General features: G+C 39.1%; 2 protein-coding genes across 3 annotated transcripts; one reads left to right on the top strand and one right to left on the bottom strand.

Annotated features, from left to right (window-relative positions):
* Nucleotides 1–391: 391 nt before the first annotated feature.
* On the bottom strand, nucleotides 392–7,331 carry fam3a (FAM3 metabolism regulating signaling molecule A). Of its 2 annotated transcripts, XM_053318162.1 has the most exons (10): nucleotides 7,068–7,331; nucleotides 4,998–5,029; nucleotides 4,789–4,896; nucleotides 4,488–4,511; nucleotides 4,253–4,379; nucleotides 3,839–3,897; nucleotides 3,699–3,749; nucleotides 3,524–3,608; nucleotides 2,545–2,671; nucleotides 392–1,726 (listed from the first exon to the last, which is right to left on the bottom strand). In XM_053318162.1, exons 2-10 carry the CDS (start codon nucleotides 5,008–5,010, stop codon nucleotides 1,628–1,630), a joined length of 693 nt encoding a protein of 230 aa, XP_053174137.1. In that variant the 5' UTR covers nucleotides 5,011–5,029; nucleotides 7,068–7,331; the 3' UTR covers nucleotides 392–1,627. The 2 variants fall into 2 exon arrangements, with proteins under 2 accessions (XP_053174137.1, XP_053174136.1); XM_053318161.1 differs by having other exon boundaries at nucleotides 4,253–4,511.
* A 237-nt stretch (nucleotides 7,332–7,568) lies between these two features.
* LOC128357427 (isocitrate dehydrogenase [NAD] subunit gamma, mitochondrial-like) lies at nucleotides 7,569–12,926 on the top strand. Its single transcript, XM_053317778.1, has 12 exons — nucleotides 7,569–7,667; nucleotides 7,903–7,950; nucleotides 9,295–9,392; nucleotides 9,502–9,617; nucleotides 9,725–9,785; nucleotides 9,921–10,053; nucleotides 10,580–10,713; nucleotides 10,817–10,919; nucleotides 11,010–11,156; nucleotides 11,266–11,360; nucleotides 11,475–11,535; nucleotides 11,989–12,926. The coding sequence occupies exons 1-12, from the start codon at nucleotides 7,587–7,589 to the stop codon at nucleotides 12,088–12,090; spliced, it is 1,179 nt and encodes a 392-aa protein (XP_053173753.1). The 5' UTR covers nucleotides 7,569–7,586; the 3' UTR covers nucleotides 12,091–12,926.
* The last annotated feature ends 8,153 nt before the right edge of the window (nucleotides 12,927–21,079 follow it).

Genomic DNA, 21,079 nt, shown 5'->3' with positions numbered 1-21,079 from the left:
TCTTTTAGACGTCATACAACCCAGTCCTTAAGAGGGCTTAAGTCATGTTAAACATAGTGCAAAGGATTATTCTAACTACACGTGAAGGCTTCACAACAGATTTCAATGTAATTGATCCATGTTTGTCATCACATCCCGGTCCTTAATTCAGCAAGCAGCCTGATTCAACGCTGTCACTGAATTCACTATCAAACCAGACATTTTCTACATTCAGACCATGTCGGTTGCTCCTGCCACAGCATATGTTTAATGAAGCAAATGCCTTGAGGAAAATGAACTGAATAACCCCATTGAGACTTTGACTTCTGTCGCCCTCTGGTGAATTTCTTCATGTACACCTGCTGACACAAGACCACTCAGGACCCATGGAAATAAATTAAAAAAACACTAGAAATATTTAGACGTTTTTATTAATCAGTATTGTGGTCACACTATAAACACAGACTCTACTGCTCTGTAGAAAACAGAAGTACTTAGGAGGTAAGATAATACAGACACAAGCTGCTGAAATTGACTTATAACCATACATCTAAAATAATTATTTTACTTCTACTCAAACATTCCTACATATTTGGCGGTGTATACATTCAACACTTAAAATAACAACAAACACAACCACAGATTTATCTTCAAGGAAAGCAGTCAGTGGACAGACTCCTAAAGGCCACAATGATCTCACACTATTAATCTGTAGTCTTTCTGCAAAGGTATTAAAATAGTTTTATTTAAAGGAAATGAACTAGGGCAAATTTGTCCAAAAGATATTTGTAAACACTGGGCAAGCAATAACTGCTGTGCATCAAGTTCTAAGGAAAAAATGGCAGCTAAAACTATGCATAATAATATTAATATTAATAATAATAATATATATCACATGATGAAAATATATTAACGTATTTACATATAAAATCTGCCCACACACTTGGTGCTTAGTAAGACATTTCAACTACTGGAGTACCTCAAATGTTTGTCTTATGTTGACATGGATTAGGTTGCCCAATGCCTTAGTATGACACCAGTTATTTAGGTGTCTTTTGCCTGCAGAACATCAAATGTCATGCAAGTCTGCTTATCGCTGTTGTATTGACATCTTAAAGGCAGGCTTGAGGAAATATATCCATTTCCGTCAATGGCTTTGGAAGACCTATTCCAGCTGTATTCATTCACTAGTCACTGTTACACTTTGGTCATCAAACATTTGGCCTCTCAAGTATCCCTTTTACACACACACACACACACACACACACACACACGCACACGCACACAGTCACACAGACACACAGACACACAGACACACTCACACACAGACACACTCACACACTCACACACTCACACACTCACACACTCACACACTTTCCTTGTTTCTATATTACTTCAGCTCAGAAGTGGCTCGCCAAGCTTAATGCACAGATCCTCCACATCAGGTTCCAGCGATTTTAAATATATCAAGTCTCAAAACAATCTTTGCAGTCAACTCATGCCTCTGTCGTGAGAGGGAAAATAAGAGGTTATTTGTGGCCCAGATCTGGGATCATTTCAGTCATTCAAAAGTTCCTTGGCTTTATAACAGATATGTGAATCCACAGCTGCTTCTCCAGGTGTGGCTGTACTGGAGTACTGGGCAGAATTAACTTTCCAGGGGTGGTCGCAGGGGGATACAGCCATCCATCTCCAGAGACTCGGGCCAACCTTCATACTTGTTGCTGCTTTTACTGTTCTTCATACGCTAATGGGGACAACCATAGGCAAACAGATCTGATTTCAGCAAGACTGGGATCAGGATATCATTCCACAGTGGCTGCTCATATACAGAGTGCTGAATAAACACTGAACGCCTTTCTACTATTCTGTAGTGAGTTTTTTTTTTAAATTTTATACAAAATAGATGGTTTAAATGTTCAATATCACAAATAAACTATGAATAGTCACTGTGGATGAGTATAGATAAGTGGAAAATTAACAGGATTTATTTCCAAATGTACCAAAAGTCATTAAATATATCATTTTCAACAAGCACTTGAACACACCACCAACTATATAAGTTTTCAGGTGCATTTTTGACTGTCAATTTGACAAATACAATAAAAGATGCATAAGTTTCAAAAGTAGTAAAACCTTGGCACCTATAAGTAGGGAAAAAACATCAATTTCAAAAGCTTTGGTCTGGTTTGGAAAATGATCAGATGCTTCACGAGGCTACAAGTCAATCCAAACACACTTTTTTTGGGGAGGTATGTCAGCTACTGGGCATAACTACACTCTCCAAGGCATAACATTGGCTCTGATAGCAAATCTAATATAATTCATGGATAAGAGGAATATTCATGCAATCAGCTACAGCATACTACAATTGTTTCTATTCCTGAACTAATCTTGATTGAACCTTTTTGTGTTTTTCTTTACGTAATGGCACAGGGAGGATATTTGCTACCATATCTATGAAGACCAAATCCACACTGTAAAAAGCTCAGCAAGACATCAAAAGGAAGTGATTTATTCTTCTCTCAGCATTTGTTCAGCATTGGTAACACTGAAGTCACATACCTGCTCAAAGGGACTCTTATTCTCAATGCCCTTGGCTCCAACAAACACCCAGCTGTCTCTGAAGGCCAGCTCCTTCACCGCTGTACTCCCGAGCTCCTCAAACAGTCGCCGAGACTCATCATTCAACCTGCCACAGGAAATGAGGATCAGGTAGCAGGTTAATGTTTGTCAAGTAGGATGTCAGTTCTTCAAATAACAGGCTTAGAGGTTAATATATGAGCTTAAACTCTAAATGCAGGCTATTACCATTGCTCAGTAGGTGAATACATTTTTAAGCAAGTATTAAATAAAAGTACTCTACCCATCTATGTATCTATCTATAAAGTTTCTGACGGCAACATGGAGGGATATGATCATACCAATTTTGTTGCACCCAAATCATCAAAAGTTCAATACAATGTATAACGAAATTTACGAAGGCATCTCTGCAGTACATTTGGTTAAAAAAGGAAAGAATGAAGAATAAATTAATAGCAGCAATTCAATGGAAAACAAATCAGTAGTCACGGAGCATCAATGATACAGGCGCATGGCAGCATAATAGCAGCATAAACAATTGAAAGTGCAATTTGTAGCATTATAACTCATGAGTCTGAGTTAGGGTTAGGGTTAGGGTGGGGGGGTTGTAAGGAGGTTGAAGCCACAGCTCGGGGAAAGAAGCTCTTCTTCAGTCTCAACTTTTTACTTTTTCTGGAAGAATTTTGGATGATGTCAAATACATAATGTTGAATTTGAAAGGCAACAGCAGATTAACTGTTAACCATCAGCTCTTGGTTTATAAAACTGGATGAAAGTGGTGGGACATTGGCCCTGCTGATGTTTCTCTCTATTATAGAAACTATTTTCTGCAGAAATACCACAATAATTTCAAAACATGAAATATATATATGACTTTTAGCTGACAGTTTATCTGTGAAAATTGCTTTGAGGTGCATCTAGTGGAGGGAATAAAAGGCGTTGGACTGGAACTGATTCTTACTTTGTGGCTGGATCATCAAAGGAGGCCACGAACACGAGTGTTCCCTCATGGATCGGTCGCAGATACTTCAACAGCTCAGAAACATCTGAGAGAAAACAATGGATGGCTATGAACTGTAGTTTATGAGCCATATGTACCAGATGTGAAATATATACTTGTGTCTGTTTTTTATTACCTCCAGCCCACATATCAAAGGTCTTTGTCTCTAAGAGCTCTCCTGTCACCCCTGGAGCAACAAAACATTAGTAACATGTTAAAAATCACACATTTAACAAGAGCTTAAACTATTAATACAACACAGTGTGTTCACCATACCATTAACCAAAGCTATGTTAAGTCCTCTTCCAACATTGTTCTTCACACTGCTCACTAACCTGTTTGACAGAAACACAAGAGGTTGAAGTGCTAACTGAAGCTCTTTAGGAAAACACTCCCCTGCATGTATACATTAATCTACATACTTAAATATGCTGTCTAGCAATTGAGAAGCTTTCATAAATATGAAAAAAACTAAAGACAAAATCAAAGAAATAAGGGACAGACAGACTGAAAGAGTACTTGCATTCAGCTCCCCAGACAGCTTTAGAAGCCCGGTTATGCACAGAGGGGGGAAAAGAACAGAGTGTGAAATAAACAAAAACAAAAAAAACAAAAAAAACTCAAATTGAGACAGCAGGGGAGACAAAGACATCGCTGAACAGAAAGAGAATGGTAAACACTGGGTCTCACATCTTGTCCTCCAGGCAGATTTTGGGCCCGATCACATTGGCAGCACCAGACACAAGGCGGAAAGCCAGATGTTTTGGGGGACACGGAGCTGAAAGTCCACATTTATACCTTCGAGGGCGGGGTTCAGCTAAAGCATATGATACATTAGTCAGTGAAAATAAAAGAAGACAATAAGGACACAGCTTCACCAATATGATAGTTGATATGGTCATATGATGCTGTTCTGTATACTTACCGGGTGTTGGTTCTTCGCTTGTGCCTGCAAAAATAAAGCATTATTGTATGATCTATCAGAAATATTTGCTACAAACTAGTATTTTATCAGTTAAGCTGTCTATAGTCTCTAAAATGTCAGACAATAGTCCACTGCAACCAAAGTCAAAAACCCAAAGATTTTCAATATTCAATTATGTAAAAACACAGCAAATCCTGACATTTGAGTACATGGGAGGGGCATTTGGAATTTTTGGCTTAATAAATGCTCGCAACAACTCTTTTGTTTTACTCATTTGAAAGACTACTTGTACTTCTCTTACCACTGAAGAAATGCCGCACAGATGAACCACTTTCCCCACCAAATAAGGTGTTTGCCAGCAGCCAGGTGAGACCCACCAACAGCAGCACAGCCACAGCTCGCATGGGACCTGTCAAGATAAACAGGATACACCAGCTCAGAGAAAACATACTTAAGATTTCAACCAGACCAGCAGTTCCCATGTAAATGTGATGACATTTTTCAACCAACCTGTTAATCTCATGTTTCACTGTCTCATAGACCTGGACAGAAAAAAAGAGAGGGTGGCTAAATTAGGACGGTTTTAATTTCATCAAAGTTTGCATAGTGTAGTTTCACATAGTGGCATAGGTTTGGTGTATTTTTTCTATTCATTATGACATAAGGGTGTAATGATGGAAATGAAACTGTACTGTCGTTTCTTATAAAAGAAGAGTAAGGAGAAGAAAAATAGGGCTGCAACAAACTAATATTATCATTATCGATTAATCTGATGATTATATTTCTTGTCTAAGTGATTATTATAAGCGAAACCTAACCTGCAACACAACCAGTGAATGTTAGAAATAAAGGTGAGCTCATTGAACAAATAACAGAAGTCAAGTATCTGGGGATAAGTTTAGATTTTCAGTTACATTCTAAAAGTCATGCTACTGTTTCAAGATGATAAGACACTGCCTGATATTTGATTGTGCCTTAATGTTCATAAATTCAATGACACTGTCCTTTAGTGTACCCACTGGCTAACCAGTCAGTAATTACATCCATAGTCACAATCAGGCCCTGAAATCTTAGACAAAAAGCAAAAAGGGTACCATCATTGCCACATTCTCAGTAAATACAAATTTTAACTTTTAAAAATTATCGATCCTCATTATGTAAAGCTTGTGTTTAAACATTTAAACGGACTTGCTTCTCAGCCTCTGCGCAAAAATCAATAGACTCCAGAGCTCCAGCAGATCCATCTGAGCAGCTTCAAGGGAAAACTGTTAAGTCTCATTCTACATAATGCATTTTGCTCAGACAGCTTTTAGTATGAAAGGAGCTAAAATCTGGAACTTGCTACCTTTCCATCTGACATTAATTCAGCAACAAAAACCTGTACTCATGTCTAGTTTTATATATGTATTTTCTTGTATTGTACCATGTTGTATTTTTTATCTTCTTCTTACCCTGTGCTTTATTGCATTTATTATATTTCTGTATTCAGTTTACCTCCCTTTTACTTCACTATTTTAACCTATTTTCACAAAAGCCCTTCAGGGACAGGTGTTGCAAATTAGCATCTGCAATAAACACTGTGACACTTGCATGGGACAGCAGTTTCAGCCTGTCTATTATTGTCACTTTCATTATTAAATTGATCATAATAACAACAACAACAATAATAATAATAATAACAATAATAAACTGTATTTATAAAGCACTTTTCAAAACAGCGTTTCAAAGTGCTTTACAGTGCAGTAGGAAGTTCGACAGTACAAGATAACACCATAGAACAGACATAAAAATGTAAACATAAAAACAGGAGATAGATAAAAGAAAAATAGGTAAAAAGATAAACCTCAAATAAAATCAGGAAATGCTCTCTGATAAAAGTATGTATTAAGATAATAACAATAATAATCAGTTGCTTGAAAAAAAAGTTCACAGTTTACTTGGCTGCTGCTGATTTATCGATTACTAAAATAGTTGGCGATAAATTTAATATTAATCGATTAATCGACTAAAAGTATTTCCAAAAGGCCAAGGTGACATCTTCAAATATATTGTAATATCTACGATAGTCCTCAAACCAAAGATATCCAGTGTAGTACCATATAAGACTTAAGAAAACAGAAAACATTCACATTCAGGAGGCTGGAATGACTCAAAAAGATTGAACCATTTATCAAAATAGCTGACGATTCATTTAATAGTTGTCAACTAATCGATTAATCACTGCAGGCCTAAGAAAAAAAGATAGTGCAATAAAACGAAGGCAGATTAAATTCAGTGTATGTACAGTTACCTAATCAAAAAATGTCTTAAAGTCTTGGAGGGGGAACAAAAAATATCATACCACTTGCAATTCAATTAGTCACGGGGTAATTACATGTATTATTCATATTTGTATTGAGTCACTGAACTTTCTTCATGACTGTCTTATCTTATGAGTCTTTCTGTGCCAGATGGCCCAGCAGGAATCACGTTTGAAGGGAATTTTAAAAAACTAAAAAAACATTGCAGACACTAAGCAAACGCAGAAGTCCCTTGACAACACCACCCACCTCTTGAATATATTCAAATACCTCCCCCTACCTTCTATGTCCAGGTTTCTAGAGAAATGCTGTCGTTTCTTGTCGACTCTGATGGGTCGTAATGAACAGTAAAGAAAAGCTGTTGCTCTTGCCAAGCCGGGACTTTAGTCTATTTCTTGCGCTGTTTCCTCATTGAGGCTCTCCTAGTGTAAAACAGTTGTCATAGAGAACACAAACTAAAGCCGATATGCTCAGTCGACCATTTACACGAGTAAACTTCACGCTTTCAATAGGCAAGTTGTGACAATTATCCTCCACATCTGTCTTCCGGAAATAGTGCCAGCAGCCAGCCAGTGCGCACGGAGTCTGCGCAAGGCCGTCACGTGACCAAAACAAATTAGATTTTAATTACATATTTATTTCAATTTATCATTTCTGCCTTTAAATTGCCTGGAAATCTGATGTTTTACAAATGGGAAAAATATCTAAATATATATTCTTTTAAATTGAAAAAAAAAATGCCGCGCGAGCACAACACCTCCTCCTCGTGCACACGCGACAACTGTACTCCAAGCTCAAGATGGCGTCTCGTAGTGCTGTACTGTCCATGTCCAAAATAATCAGTCCATTTTGGGGTGGACGCCTTGGAAATACGGTTAAAGTAAGACAAAGAAAATACGAAACTTATTCTGTTTAGTAGGTTGTGAATGTTTGTTGTGTGGCTTTGAATGAAACGCTGTTATTTTGACTGGACACAAGGTCAAATGGTTGCTCTCACACAGTCATATTAGCAAGCTAGCAGGCGTCTCCCACATAATATAATTTACTGCACAGCTGGTTGCACTTACAAAATAAAACACATGCTCTAACACATTTATCTTAATTGTGTTTTTCAGGTATTCGGAACAACTGTAACAAGTCACAGGAAAAAGACCTCGCTCACTGTGAGTCTGTCAGAATGGGTTAGATGTGATTTTGACAGATTTATTGCACATTAATTGGTTTCCAGCTTAACACTGAATTAGGATGTGAATAAAGAAAGCACTGCTACTCATTTGTCTATTTCTTTCCAAGCTGTTATGGCTTTGGGATACACGTGGATACTTATTTTGTCTGCTTTTAAAACCTGGGAGTGCTCTGTATCTGTTTTTCTACTCTCTGGGGGAGGAGAAGTTATAATTCCTCTGTATTTGCCTCTATTTGGATTTAACATATTCCTCTATTAAGCTGTCAAACTTACTCCTGTCCTTCTGCTTTCCTTGCTGTCCATCTTCATCAAAAGAGAGAAAACATTGTAAGTATCTGACTGGCATGACCCACTACACTACAGTGCATCACCTCACATTTCTTATTCTAAGGCTGGGTGATATACAAAAATATGTAAAAGAAATTAGCACAATAACTACACAATTGTTTATTGGCATGAAAATCGCCCATCAAAACCACTTGGGATTGCAGGGGACTGTTACGTGACCTAAGAACAAACCAGTATGATAATAATATACAAAAGAAATATTTCTGAGCCTTACATTACACCAGCAACTTGTCACTGGCTAACATTACCCCATTTGCCTTATGTCACACACATGCTTTAGCTGGAGATTTTGCTTTTTTTTAGTCCATTAACAATCATTTGTGCAAATTGTCAATATTAACAAAAGCATTCCAAATGTATTTATGAATACTGCGTACATTGCAGGCAGTCTGTATTTTTTAAATTTAATTGATTCAAGTCAACCATATTGCAATTTCCTTCATATAATTTTTGTCAAATTGCATTGTTATTGGGTGGGAATATGGTAGCAAGCAGAAACATGTTTTACCTGCCAGATATTTTTTTAATTTTAAAAAAAAAAAGAAAGAAAAATAATAAATTCACAATACCATTTTTATAGCGTCCATTTTTTTATTTTATTTTACAGGGTTTAATATGTGAGATTGGGAATGCAATATTTTCTGGCAGTGTAATCAAATATGAATGTGAGAGCATCTTTAAAAGCAAAATGAAGTTTTCTGCTAGCACCTGCATTACCATGTTGCAAACATGTTACAAGCAAAAGATAAATAAAGAGAGGCAAATACATATTCACTGGGATGAATGACCTTTCTCAAGAAAGTATTGAGTCTCTGCAGGGTGATTTTCATACTGTGCTGGCATTCATTTATAAATGGTAGGTTGGAAAACAATCTAAAAATATAAGACATATGGTAACACATCAGCAATGATGTATATGTGTATAAGTGATTTGTAGTTCAGTTATCAAGTTAATGTATAAAATATGTTACAGCCCCCTCCAGCAAAGTATGGAGGCAGACACACTGTGACCCTCATACCAGGAGATGGAATCGGTCCAGAGCTGCTCAATCACGTCAGAGAAGTTTTCAGGTTAGTAAGACTGATATTAAATCCTGTTTGAAAGTGTTAAAACAGTATAGATAGATAAATTAGTTAGTTACCTACCTACCTTACCTTGTGGTTTGTCACCATGCTGTAGGTTCACCTGTGTGCCTGTGGACTTTGAGGTAGTACATGTCAACTCTGCATTGGAGACTGAGGATGATATTAGTAATGCCATCACTGCCATCCGCCGTAATGGAGTTGCCCTCAAAGGTAAGCAACCCTAGTTTTTCCCATGTCAACTTCAAAGTCACAAGCAGAGTGTGATAATGAGAACTTGATGCTGTAGTTTAACTTTGCTTGCTTAACTTTCCTGATAGGTAACATCGAAACCAAACATACCATGCCACCATCTGTCAAATCCAGAAATAATCTGCTTCGGTAAGAGTTTTAGAGAAATATTCAGTTCCCTTGATAAAGGCTTTCTTTTGTCTGATGGGTCACATTTATTTTATAATAAAGTACTTTGTTTCTGGTAATGCCATTCTCTCTCTCCCTTGATGTGTATATCTACAGCACAAGCTTAGACCTGTATGCCAATGTGATGCATTGCCAGTCCCTCCCTGGAGTTCAGACTCGCCACAAGAACATTGACATCATGATCATCAGGGAGAACACAGAGGGAGAGTACAGCAGTCTGGAGCACGAGGTCAGACACAACAGAAACACAATCAGTTGTACTGCCGGCTGCAACACACACTTACATTCCCTCTTTTAAAAACCATTACTCTTCCTGTGCCTGTCCTGCCACCTTCTTCTCCTACTATCCATACACTATTAAAATACTAACAAAAAGCATCTTTCTGATATACTTGATCGGTATTGGTGCCCATACTTAACTTATTTAACAGATTGATATTGATCCAGATTAGATAAAAGGGAACGAGAATGTTGAAATATGGGCCCCTTCAACTATAGTGAAGAAGTGATATGTAGTTACAGCCTTACAAACAGATAAAGGACCTAAGTCAGTCACAATCACAAATTACTGGGAACAGTAACTACTGCTTTCTGGTTGACACTGTCTTTGTTTACTTTCTTCCTTATTACCTTTGTTATTTTCCTTCCTCTAGGCACCTTAACTGCATTCAGTTTGATCTAGTTTGATCTCGTTTAGTTTGCAGTAGTCAAACTTTCATTGTCATTTATTCCCCATTGGTCTTGTCCACTTTTAGAGTGTGTCAGGGGTTGTGGAGAGTCTCAAGATCATCACGAGGAACAATTCCCTCAGGATTGCTGAATATGCCTTCCGATTGGCCAGGGAGAAAGGACGGCGCAGGGTCACCGCTGTTCACAAGGCCAACATCATGTAAGTTATTCTGGACCAAATGTATCCTGAGATTGGTCTGGCCTCCTGAGTCTTACATAATACTTTCTTAGTGCTTGATGTGTTAAATGTTCCACTCCAACAGGAAGCTTGGTGATGGCTTGTTCCTGCAGTGTTGCAAAGAAGTGGCCTCTGGTTACCCAGACATCACTTTTGACAGCATGATTGTGGACAACACCACCATGCAGGTGAGAGTTGGTAACATCTGCTTGCATCCAAAGATTTATTTTTTTTTAAATGTTGCACGATCCAACTTCTGCCTCCATGTGGTATTTTAGCTGGTGTCCAAGCCTCAGCAGTTTGATGTGATGGTGATGCCTAATCTGTATGGGAACGTGGTGAGCAATGTGTGCGCAGGCCTTGTGGGAGGGCCTGGCCTTGTGCCCGGGGCCAATTATGGTCATGCCTACGCTGTCTTTGAAACGGTGAGTGCTAGACAATTTGTGGTTAGTACAACAGTGAATGATGCCTGTGTGATAAATTGGAACTCAAGATTTTTGTCCTTTTTTTGGCCTATATTTCTGGATCCCTCAGGCCACAAGGAACACAGGGAAGAGTATTGCAGACAGGAACATTGCTAACCCCACTGCCATGCTGCTAGCCAGTTGCATGATGCTGGACCACCTGAAGTAAGTTCTCCCAGCTAAAATACTTCCAACACATTTCCTTGCTGTGTGTGTTCCATCCAAGATGCAATGATGCAAGTAATGTTAATAATTTTTTTGCCTGTTGTTTGTCTCCAGCCTTAACGACCATGCAAGTTTGATCCGAAATTCAGTCCTCACTACCATGAATGAAACCAGGGTGAGTTTTGCTTCACTGATGAGGCCCCATCTCTAACCTGAATCACTGCCATAAAGCTCAACAGTTGTCTGGCATGGGCTGACAGGCCCTGACAGCAGGTCTGACTTGTTTCCTAGTGGGCATCACAATACATTCACAGCGCAGCATTATGTCCTTTCATTGTAACAAATGTCTTCTGAAGTGCTACGCTGTGTGATGTCGGCATTAATCACAGCCTTCAAGCTCATTTTAAAACCTGATCTTATTGTCCAAGGCAGCAGACCGATTTTTAGAGATATGGTGTGACATTAATTTTATTTTCCCCCGTGGGAAACTGTTTGCAAAGCTATACAGAGAGACTCATTCATCAATGCAACAATTTCAAAGCATTTGGTGCTTTTGAACTTAATTTGATTCATGTCTGACCGCATTAGTGAACATCCCTTTTTTCTTCTCTTTTTTTCTCCCTTGCAGTTGCACACAGCTGATATCGGGGGTCAGGGCACCACATCAGAGGTGGTCCAGTCCATCATGAGGAACATCCAGAGTAAAGGGCAGTTCACAGCTGATCTCTAAACCACCTATGACGACACTGTACTCACACACAGACACACTCACTTATCAGGGGTGTAGGTGTGAGTTTGAACAGGTGTCTCTATCCAGAACAGGTGCATAGTATGAGAGAGGATGTCCATGCATGTCAGTTTCCATAGCGTCAGGTCTTATCACTGATGTTTTCTTTTTTTCCCTTCTTGTTAACACAGCTCATCGACCAATCTGTATGAACAAACCTTTGTCAACAGCTGTGTGTTTCACATATCATAATGACCTTTTGATTAAATTCCATTGTCACTCTTGTTAAATGATAAATGTTACTGTAAGCATCAGTCTATTTCCTGAGTTCACCGGGTTTATTCAGTTGGAAATCTGTGTTCTGACAAATTGTTATGGAACATGAAATGGCAGGATATCAGTCACCACATTGTGACATTATTAATATTTTAGCTTTTCCAAAGCCCCTCATTGTTGTATCATTATTTATTTTCCAATTTTGTTACAGCCTTTTCCACCAATCTGCAATTTTTCATTTAATGCCTTTTTTGTCACCCTAACTTAAATATCAAGTTGTGTACTGTACTGTCCTGTATGTTCATATCAGATCAATTGTACTATATGATTGGTGATGTAGCTATTTCATCTATACTGTACTAAACAAATAGAGTAATGCTTGTGCCATAATAATCTTTTCACAGATGTGTGGATCACATCACAAAGATGTACTGTTGTCTTAAATTCTAACCAGATAAGAGCTCTTAAAGTCGGAAATGAAAAGGTTTTATCATGCCCGTGGGTTGCATATATATTGTATAACGTATATAGTATCAATAAAGAAATGGTCAACCTTAAACTGATCTTTTTTGACATAAGTCTTTATATGAACCATATCTGATAGTGACCAGACATAAAAACGGTCTTTGTATCGCTAAAATCAGTTATTGCTTATCTTGATTCTTTGCTTCTGCTTCCAATAAAGAAGCTCTTTTCTGGCATCCTGCAAGATTATTTTGCTCCAATTAAGATAAAGCTCATGATCTTTCCGTTTGTTTTACAATTTCACGCTCCATCAGCATTTCATGCTCCATCAGCCTCTTGACGAAAAACACTGGATGACAAGTTGCTGCTTTAGATTTAATCACTAGGGGGCAACACCACTTCTTAGAGTTGCCACTGTTACTTTGAGCAAATTATCTACAGCTGAATGCATGTGTGCTTCATTAAACACACCATCTGACAAGGACAAAATGCAGGATATATGTGATCACTGCAGATCACTGTATGCATGTTACTACTGCTCCTACTGGTGTGAAAAGGCTGCAGAGAAATTAGGGACACAAAAACCTCTGGCAGACAAATTGTTCCACATAATTGGAGCTTAATTCTTGTACTGTGATTTCTATGAATAAGGCTCTTGGGCTCAGGCCACTTATTTTTAAGACTAATGTGAAGATTTTTGGCTCTGCTCTTTGTTGAAAGTATCCCAATTTAGCATAAAACCAAGCCACTTTATTATAGTTTCACCTAGTAAAACTAACCACATTGTAGTTTCATTTTATTTACTCTGACCACACTGCCATCTCATAGTGCCATTTTAAAGGAGTCCCCTGAGCCTAGGGGAGGAGCTGATGTGTTATAACGCCACATCATTCAACAGTGACCTCCTGTTCCCATATATTGTATAAATAATCCCAGTCCGTCAGTGATTGGTCCTGTGGTCACAGGGGCACATCCCATTGTAATTGCACTGACCAATTTATCTTGTGTCCAATTCTGTGGGAAAGTTTCAAACTGTTCCCCTGTGTTTTAATTTACATGTGGAGTTCTTTGTGTTGAAGATTTCTTTTTTTTTCTTTTTTTAAGATTTTAATAGTCCCAAGAATCACTAATCATACAATGTGAGGATAACTGCTTGTGTATCTCGAGCTCTGCCAAGTGGCCGTTTTTAAAATCTTTCCCTCCCTCTCCATTCATGTCAGTTATTCACTCTACAGAGACATGGAGTTGGCTTGTTTGTATCTTCACTCTATTTAATTCACAATCAATCTTTCTTTGTTGTACTTTCTGTAGGTCAGCTTTTTCTCATCATCTCATTCCACCTGGGTGTTTACTTCACACTGGCTCAAATCATTTTCATCACTGTACATGGCGTTACACCCTCTTTCCCTGGTCACCCCCTCACCTCTCTCTCTTTCTCTCCCTCCTGGGCCCTGTCCCCTCTGAGCCTCTGCTGGAGCCAGGCCATGAGGCAGAGGGTCACATTTTATGGAGAGAAGGGAGATGTTGCAACAGACCATCAGCCACTTAACCTTTATGAGCCACCATTCAGTCTTTGTATAAACCTGCGAACGGCACATCCAGCTGTGCAGTTTTTGCTCCAAGAGCTGCCTCTAAAGGGACTCAAACTCTCTAGATTTTTTTCTTGTACATACCTCATTCTCTGGTGTTAGTTAACCATGCAGATAGCTGAATGTGCTCATGTTTTCAGATATTTATCTCAGATATTTGTGCTTCTATCCCAATGCAATGGAAAAAATGGAAAGGAATTTGGTTTGTAGTGCATACAGCATTGAAAACTGATTTGGAAAATTCGACACCAACAATTTCTTTCCAGAAGCTGTGTCCCTTTTACGCTGGATAATTCGCAGACTGCACCGTTCACAGCATGTTCTGATTATCCAGAATAATAAGGACACTGCCTGGAAAGAGATTTTTACGAATTTTGAAATGTTATTCTTTAACACTGAGCACCACAAACACATGTTTGTACTTATACTAATTCAAGGCCTGAACAAATTAATCAAATCTATCTGCATGCCAAGCCACCAGAGAGGTAACTCTAACTATATGGGAATATTTTTGTTTTTATAATTTGGGCAAAGTGATGCTTTACCCTCAACTTTACTCTCAGTCCATCCATGTTGTCCTGGTCTCTAAAATATGATGATCTCACTGACTCTGTTCATACAGGGAAATTCTGTGATACTATTTTTTGTAATTTCTCCTCATTATTCTGTCCTTAAAAGAGTACATAATTTTTGTACCATATACAGTCATACAGGTGTGTTTTATCTGTCTAGCACTCAAGTAAACATGTGGATGCTGGCTAGTTCACCAGTTTGGATGTCTTTTTATATTTTTTTTCCTTGATCTACAACTTCTCCCTCCTTCTCCTTCATTCCCCTGTTCTCATGTCTCTGTTTAATGTTTACATCCGCCTCTCTAACATAAACGCAAATCTGAGAGGTTCTGTCTACCCATGGGATATGATGCTGATATTGAAACATGTGGGTTTATTAGCCATTAGTTTGCTCCAGATAATTTTGGAGCCTTCCCTTTCTCATTCTTTCTTTCTCTGTCATTCTCTAAAACATGCACTAGTCCGGTGTAATCCAAGATCCAGTTTCCATTTCATATGAACATGCTCCCTCTTTCATGTTGATCATCACCACAGTGCAGGTGAATGTAATCAGTCAAATTGCCTCTGATCAGGCTCTGCAGAGCACAGCTGCATCCAGTCAGCCAGCTTTGCTCTCTCTTAATGGGGCTTTTCCCCCCCTCACAGCTATGGCTTAGCTACATTTAAGATACGTCAGCGATCAGCTATTCTCCACTAGTTAGGCCAGCCTGTGTGTGTTTGGGCCTCTCTGTGTATTCTCTTGGCTTTCTCTTCAGAGGGGTTTCTAGGGGCTTCCTCAGCATCTAATCAGAAAAGAATTATGAACAGGTAGTTTGGAGAAGCTAGTGGTCATGTTTGCATTGCATAAATCGATGTAAAAAAAATGGCATGCAGAAAAATCAAGTTGGAAATGGACGTGTCTGGAGAATGGACTCAGTAAAAGTGGGGAGGATAGTGAAGTTTTGGTTGGGAGGGGGAGGAAGCACGGCATAATATATCTTGAAGACTTGGGAGTTCACTGGTCTGTTCACTGAGCTGTTGATACACTTCATCACCACCTTATCTTTTTGAAAATGACAGGAGACAATAAAGCATTTCACTGCTGCACGTCTCTTTATCAAGGGCTGCACAGTTATTTTTCTTATCCAAGGTTGATTTTAACACCAGAGGGATACCACCTTGTGAGATAAAATGCTTATAAATGCAGCTTTTCTAGCAGTGAAATTATTATTCAATTATCCTCATTTGAAAAATTGTATTTTCTCCATTTTCAATTTGGAGTACTGATAGCTAGTCCACCTGCAGTGCATGCACTACTTCACTTAAGCACACACCAAAGAGCATGTGCAGGCTGACATGGTGCTTGAAACTGGGTCATGTAGTTAGACAATCTAACACCCTACATAGATAAGGGGGGTTCCCCACTCTGACCTCATAGTTAAAACAAAGTTACTTATTTGAAAAGAAACACATATGCTTGTTTTATGTGTCTCTCACACATGTATGCAGCCAGTATGTAACTCACTGCAAATCTTGTCAAAGAAAAAAAAAACTTCTGTTGTGCTATCTGTCTTTCCAATTTGGGGCTCCAGGCAAAGTTGTGCTGTTTTGCGCATTCCGGTGTCTTATATGTACTTGCGCATCTACAAATGTTTTTACTGCAGCCATGTTGTCAGTTCCAGGCAGTGAAACTAATTCCACCTGTGTTACACGCGCAAGACCTTTACATAGCCTTACTTTGGTATTTTGCACTGTCAGAGGTCCAGTGTGGTTAAATGTTGCATGGGGTGCTTTATTGCATTGTATCTAAATAGGAACCTGTCTGTCTTGCTCACGTTTCCTCCACTACCACACACATCCTTTTTTCCCCTCCACCCATCACTGAAAGCCTCTTGGCAACGTTAGAGTGAGGAGAGCCTGTGAGCTATTTCTGTTTGGTTTTATGTTTATGATAAATTAGAGGGCTTGGGTTGCTAGCCGGGTCTTCTGAGAACATTGATATGTTGTCTCTCATCGGAGAGAATCTGTTAGGGTCATTGCAGTACTTTAGCCAGCTGTACACTGGGAAGGAAGGGAGGGAGGGAGGGAGGGAAGGAGGGAGGGAGGGAGGAGATGTAAAAGCAGTGATTGATTGGATATTGATGGGCTATTTGTTCCATCTAAAACCATTCTTCCATCCTTGCCAATATTCCTCCTGTTCTCTGTTTTCAGCCCGCCTTTCTCTCTATCTCTGACTTTCGATCTCTCTAATGCTTTTAAATGTTTTACCATCTGTGCCCTCCCTGTGAGTTCAGGGGCCACTGCCACAGTTACATTACATCAAGGCAAGCATGTTGCACTCATGACAACCAGCATTACACTGCACTGATGTCATTACAACTGTGCTTCCCTGAAATCGGAGTGGCACTCTGACAACTCAGCAACCCCCCACTTTCCACCTCTGTGTTCCCTGCAGATCAACATGTCAAAAACTGTGTGTTCACTCGGTTGCCAAAACAAAGCATATTTCTCAGTGACACTCACGTAATTTAATCTAATACATCTCTCGAGTCCAATCCCTGTCCAGTGACTCAGCTCTGTGTGCACAGTGAGCTATCAACCTGGCTAGGATCATCTCCCACCTGTTGCCGTTGACATGCTATTAGGAAAGTAAATATCAGACATAGTATAGTATCATTACTACCTCTGCTAATATTTACCCCATCATATAGAATATTTTTTGGTCATATATATGAGGTATATATGGAATATATAAACACATATGGTTGATGTAAGTGTGTGAAAATCTTAATTGAAAATTCCATAAATAAACAGATATAAAAGAGATATGCAATCCTTTTACATCTCCCAAAATGAGAGGTGACATTTTTACCCTAAAGCAAATACATTGTGCCATTGTTAATGTACCACTTTACAGTAGCTGTTACAGTTAAAAGGGCATAAGCTAAGTTTCTTGAGTTTCTCCCTTTTCTCTGTCTCATATAATCTGACACTGTTTCCTGATTTCCAGCTATTTTGACCCCCTCCCCTGTCTTGAATGTCTGCAAGACCCCCTCGCTCTCTCCAGGTGAAGCATCTCTAAGGAGTTTTGATGAAAACAGATTTCTGCAAATCCACCAGAAAACACAACTTTGATTATATTTTTCAATTCACTGTGACAGCTCCAAAGGATTCTAGTCGGTGTTGCTCTTCATAAATGCTGTCTGAATTAAATTTGAAGGCTTGGGGTGGGGGGAGAAGAAATACCATTGTTCCAACAAAACCTGAAGTAAGTTACTGAGGCTCTGTGGCAGACGGAGCTCATGTTATTGTGTTCATCTCTCAGGCTGTGAATATCAAGACAAAATTATATTTAAAAAGCGGTAGAAAGAAAATGAGCATGCAGCATTATCAGAGGAGTGGGATCTGGGGGCTGCAGGAGTGAATTTGTGATGCATGTGATCCTTAGTCTCTGCAGACAGGAAGCACTGTGTAATTTTAACAAGAATTCACTCAGGGCAGGCTATCAGTGACATACTTACTGTGACCCAGTGCAAAAGGCAGCTGAGATGAGGAATATATGAAAACACAGTATAATGATGACCCAGCTTCCAGTTTCTCTTTTATCTCACCATCTTTGAATAGCACCAATCCACCCAGTCTTTGGCTAAATCCAGAAGGAATGAAGAAGTAAGCACTCTCTCTCAGACTGTTTTTCGCTGATCTACTGTAATTAGGTTTTCTCGCTTGGGACGTGTTTCTTGGCTGGAAATTCAAGATGTAATATTAAAATTATTTCTTTCTAACCTTTATCCTGCTTTCGATGGTGTCTTAGGGAACAGCTGGGAGAATCATAAGAGACTGAAGACTGAATAATGGGACCATTCATATATGTTTCCTTTATATGTATTTTATAAACTGATAAACAGGGTTTTTTTGAAATATATGATTTCCAACATTCATATCCTCAAGAAAAACAGTTGTTATTGACTGTGAGGATTCTGCACTATTTTTTTCTCACATTCTTTCAGTGCTGACCTGATACTTCTTTCAGCAACCCTTCAAGTGCACATACCTGTCTGGCCCCTTGCCCCACTTCAAAGCCCCTCCACCAGCCTTATCCATGGCTTCATATCATCCTATTGCCCAATCTTAAAAAAAACAGCACACAGAGCCCAGCTAAAGATAAGCAATGTGTTGGACATATGGCTTCATTTTTCAGATTTCGCAATGACCTCATGCTGTAGTATTACCAAACGGTTACCATGTATATATGATTTGCAGTTTCTTGAAGGTGCTGGTGTTAACAGTTTACTGTGTGCACATTAAAGGCACTTATCTGATTTAGCCAAATCTAAGCTCTTACACTAACTTTAGAAGTGCAAAATCACACTGTGTCTGTGTGGGGCTTACTTTGTGGTGTGTTCTGGCTCATTTCTTCTAACTACAAGCCAACAAATATTTCTTCTACACTCTCCTTGTGTATCAATATCAATCATTAAATGATTACACTGAATTGTGGAAAGAATTCTAAAACAAGCTATGTGCTTATGTGTGATCACCCAAAGATGTTTTTAAGACTTCAGAAAGGGAGAGAGTTTACAGGAAAGGGAAAAAAAACTGAGTGAATCCTTCCAGGAGGCAGGTGGAATTAAAGACTCTGGAGAGTGTGGAGTGTGGAGTGACACTGAATGGCACGAAGTCAGGACAATCATAAAGCTCATGCAGGCTGTGATGCCTTTCGTTCTCTCTCAGCTCCTGCATTGCCGGCTCATTTTCCATGGAAATATAATACAGAAATTAGCTTTAATCCCCTTTCTGTAGCACAAACTGCATTCTAAATATAACCCTTTCATGTCTATTCGCAACCTTGTTCACACCCATTCAATGCCATACAGTCCCATAAAAATTTAATTCAGACCATTGGTTTTACTTGGACTTCACAATCAGGACATCTTCACTGCTGCTTTAGAAAATGCTTTAAAACCAACAACAAATGACATGTATGTATTTATTACTATGGAATTACTCAGACTAATGGCAACATGATGAGTAACATATGACCCTATTAGCCAGGCCGGGCTGTTTATGTAACTCTCAACAGTATATGACCTATTGTGCTCAGGAGATCCGCTGTAGAGCGAGGAAGAACAGGGGCCACCCTGGGGTGGTTTACGTTATATTTTGTGCCTTACTTTAGCCCCCTAATGCGGCAATCTGTGTTTGGTTTTTTTAATGTCATATTTTTGGGCTTTTTTGCCTTCATTCGAACGTAGCTGGCATAGAGGCCAACATATTCTGCAGTTACTTATAAAGGTATGATATGGCATTCAAAAAAGTGACATTCACTTGAAGCAGGAAGGACTCACAGCAGGAAGGAAGTGGAGAAGAGAACAGCTATGCACTGTCACTCACTGAAACTTGTCATCCATCCCATTTGGCCAGTTGAGAGAGCATCATTGCTGCCATGTCACAACCTTGTCATCATAAACACAGGAGTCCAGACTGAGCAGGAACAGATGGAGAAAGAGGCAGAGCTTGCGCTGCCATGTTACGTTGCCAGTTCACTTCAATTTATGCAAGATAACACGGGACATAAAGCAGTTTGTTCCAACAATCCCAAATTCCAAAATTGAAGTCACACTTCTGTCTTAAGAGAGGGAGAGAGAGAGAGAGAGAGAGAGAGAGAGAGAGAGAGAGAGAGAGAGAGAGAGAGAGAGAGAGAGAGAGAGAGAGAGAGAGCAGAAAACTGGTACACTTAGATCTTTTTATGGCCTGAATAGTTGAACTTGCCAGAGCAGGCTCTGTTTTCTCTCCCTAGGAGCTGTAGGGTCATGCTCCTTGAGAATATGGGAACACTGTCATAAACACGGTCACACTACAGTACCCCACTTTGTCACCTGAGATTCGATGTCTTTGATGTGAATGTGTAATCTTTGATGTGAACGCATCAGATCTGCTGACAGTCGATTACAATCTCACAGCACATTACCATGCTACTATGTGTGTCTGAATATGGTCTAACAAAGTTACTCCATTAGATTAGTATTCTTGGTCAGGCTGACACTCTGAGCCTGATCAGGTGTTAAGATTAATTTTACCCGTGAGAAGACTTCTTTAAACAGACATGGG

The sequence above is a fragment of the Scomber japonicus genome, chromosome 4 (genome assembly GCF_027409825.1).
Source record: "Scomber japonicus isolate fScoJap1 chromosome 4, fScoJap1.pri, whole genome shotgun sequence".
NCBI classification, from domain to species: Eukaryota; Metazoa; Chordata; class Actinopteri; order Scombriformes; family Scombridae; genus Scomber; species Scomber japonicus.
This window is presented reverse-complemented; position numbering and strand designations above follow the sequence as displayed.